At 50.4% G+C, this 1,735-nt stretch overlaps 1 protein-coding gene across 1 annotated transcript in view; it reads right to left on the bottom strand.

The window, feature by feature from the left end:
• Nucleotides 1–6: 6 nt before the first annotated feature.
• Nucleotides 7–1,735, bottom strand: part of LOC107578327 (probable ubiquitin carboxyl-terminal hydrolase FAF-X) — a gene marked incomplete at its 3' end in the record, with an annotated part of 8,007 nt that continues 6,278 nt past the window's right edge. The window contains exons 5-10 of the mRNA XM_016264293.1: nucleotides 1,451–1,608; nucleotides 1,177–1,362; nucleotides 868–1,088; nucleotides 695–783; nucleotides 461–617; nucleotides 7–42 (exon numbers count right to left, since the gene is read on the bottom strand). Coding sequence (XP_016119779.1) covers nucleotides 7–42; nucleotides 461–617; nucleotides 695–783; nucleotides 868–1,088; nucleotides 1,177–1,362; nucleotides 1,451–1,608 — 847 coding nt within the window. The remainder of the gene's footprint in view (nucleotides 43–460; nucleotides 618–694; nucleotides 784–867; nucleotides 1,089–1,176; nucleotides 1,363–1,450; nucleotides 1,609–1,735) is intronic.

Below are 1,735 nucleotides of genomic sequence, written 5' to 3' on the forward strand. Positions count from 1 at the left end.
TTCTACTGCCCACGTCCACTTCCTCTTCAGATCCCCGTTACTCTGAGATACATTATGAAAAACACAATCACTACTTGCTATCGCAAAGGGTGTTTTGTTTCCCAACAATGATTTACAACAGGAGAGAAAAGCATAAGAGTGTTAATTGTCTCTTTTAAAAACAGTCACTGTCCCACGAACATAGAAAGATCCTCCAACTCTTCCCGAAGAGCCAAGACTCTTATAGCCTTCATAGATGACTATAGAGTTGTTCTTGCCTCCCTGGGATCAGTCACTTCTGCTGTTCTACTCTAACTTGATCGCTCCTGCAGACTTCAGCTCCAACCCCAATCAAACACTCCTGAAGCAGCTAATCAAGGTGTTCATGGCTACTTGATTACAGGCAGGTGTGTTGGAGCAGAGCTGGAGACCTGTGCTAAACCAGTAACTGTAAATGCTCATGACAACACGTCAGCCTCACCTGCAGGATCTGATGAGCCACAGAGCAGTTGGTGAAGAGGGCCACCATGCATTTAATGCACTGATAGGCCCGTTTCTGATAATGGTTCTTGGAGCGCTGGATGGTGTCAAAGAGTCCGTCTCGGTCATCGGGAATGCCCTTCAAAACATTGTGGATCCTAAAGAGAGAACTGATATGAGGACACTTGCTCTTTGACATTCAGATGCTCTCACCATCACGCAGATTTCGACTCACCGGTGCGTCTGCCACGAGTCCTCAATCAGGAGGATCTGCAGCAGGAGATCCAGGTAAGGCCTCAGCTCATAGGTGTAGGAATACGCCACCTGACACCGCAAGGAATGACAGGACATTCACAACGATTGGCCTACAGAAAACAGGCTTCCACTGAGCGTTCATCACTGACTAACCTGCCAGAGCAGCTCGCTGAGGACAGTGGAGGAGAACTGTGGGTTCTCCCAGCAGCAGAAGCGCAGCAGCTTCACCGTCTCCTCAGAAGTGCTGCAGTCCTCGATGATCTTCTTCACGTAGCTGGTGCGCACAAACAGGGTTTCAGCCACTAGCTGCTGCAGGGGCATGATGGGAGCTGTGAGGCTGGGGTCGGCGAACGGATTGGCCAGAGGTGGGTTACCTGAGAGAGGAGAGTGTGCGAGAAAGAGCTGAGAACCTGAGAGCCTTCGTGTGACACGTGGAAGGACACCAGCATAGTTAACACTCACCGTTAATAGAGGACTGCATGCGTGACGCCACGTCGCAGCAGCGCACCAGCTGTGACACTACGGTGTAGAGTTTGCCGAGCTCTGCGTACTGATACTTAATGGGAGGCCCGGGACCCTCGTCCAGCGCCACTAGCATGAACGTGGCTGGAACGCTCAGCTTCAGCAGCTGTGTCTTTTCTGCCAGACCTGCAGCAGACAGACAGCATCATTCTGACATTCTACATCCACATAAACCTGTCGAGACTTACGCGAGCCGGAGCGAATGAGCGCTTACCCAGATTGGCGTACATGACGAAGAGGTTGAAGTACTGCTGGAGGTGGCGTCCGTGTTCGGACACTTCTCTCCTCAGTAAGTTCAGCACCACCCGCAACAGATGGTCACTCATGGTCACACTGTCACAGGCCTGCTCACAAATCACAGCAAAACAAGTTCTGTCTCAGGTTTAAAGGTGAGCTATTGTGCAAAAACTGCTTTTATAAGGTGTTTGAACACAGTTGTGTGGCCACAGTGTGCGAAAACAACCAGCCTATAATGGTAAAAATCCACCCACTCATTATT

This window comes from Sinocyclocheilus grahami, unplaced genomic scaffold (assembly GCF_001515645.1).
Source record: "Sinocyclocheilus grahami isolate Dianchi unplaced genomic scaffold, SAMN03320097.WGS_v1.1 scaffold9743.1, whole genome shotgun sequence".
In the NCBI taxonomy this organism is placed as follows: Eukaryota; Metazoa; Chordata; class Actinopteri; order Cypriniformes; family Cyprinidae; genus Sinocyclocheilus; species Sinocyclocheilus grahami.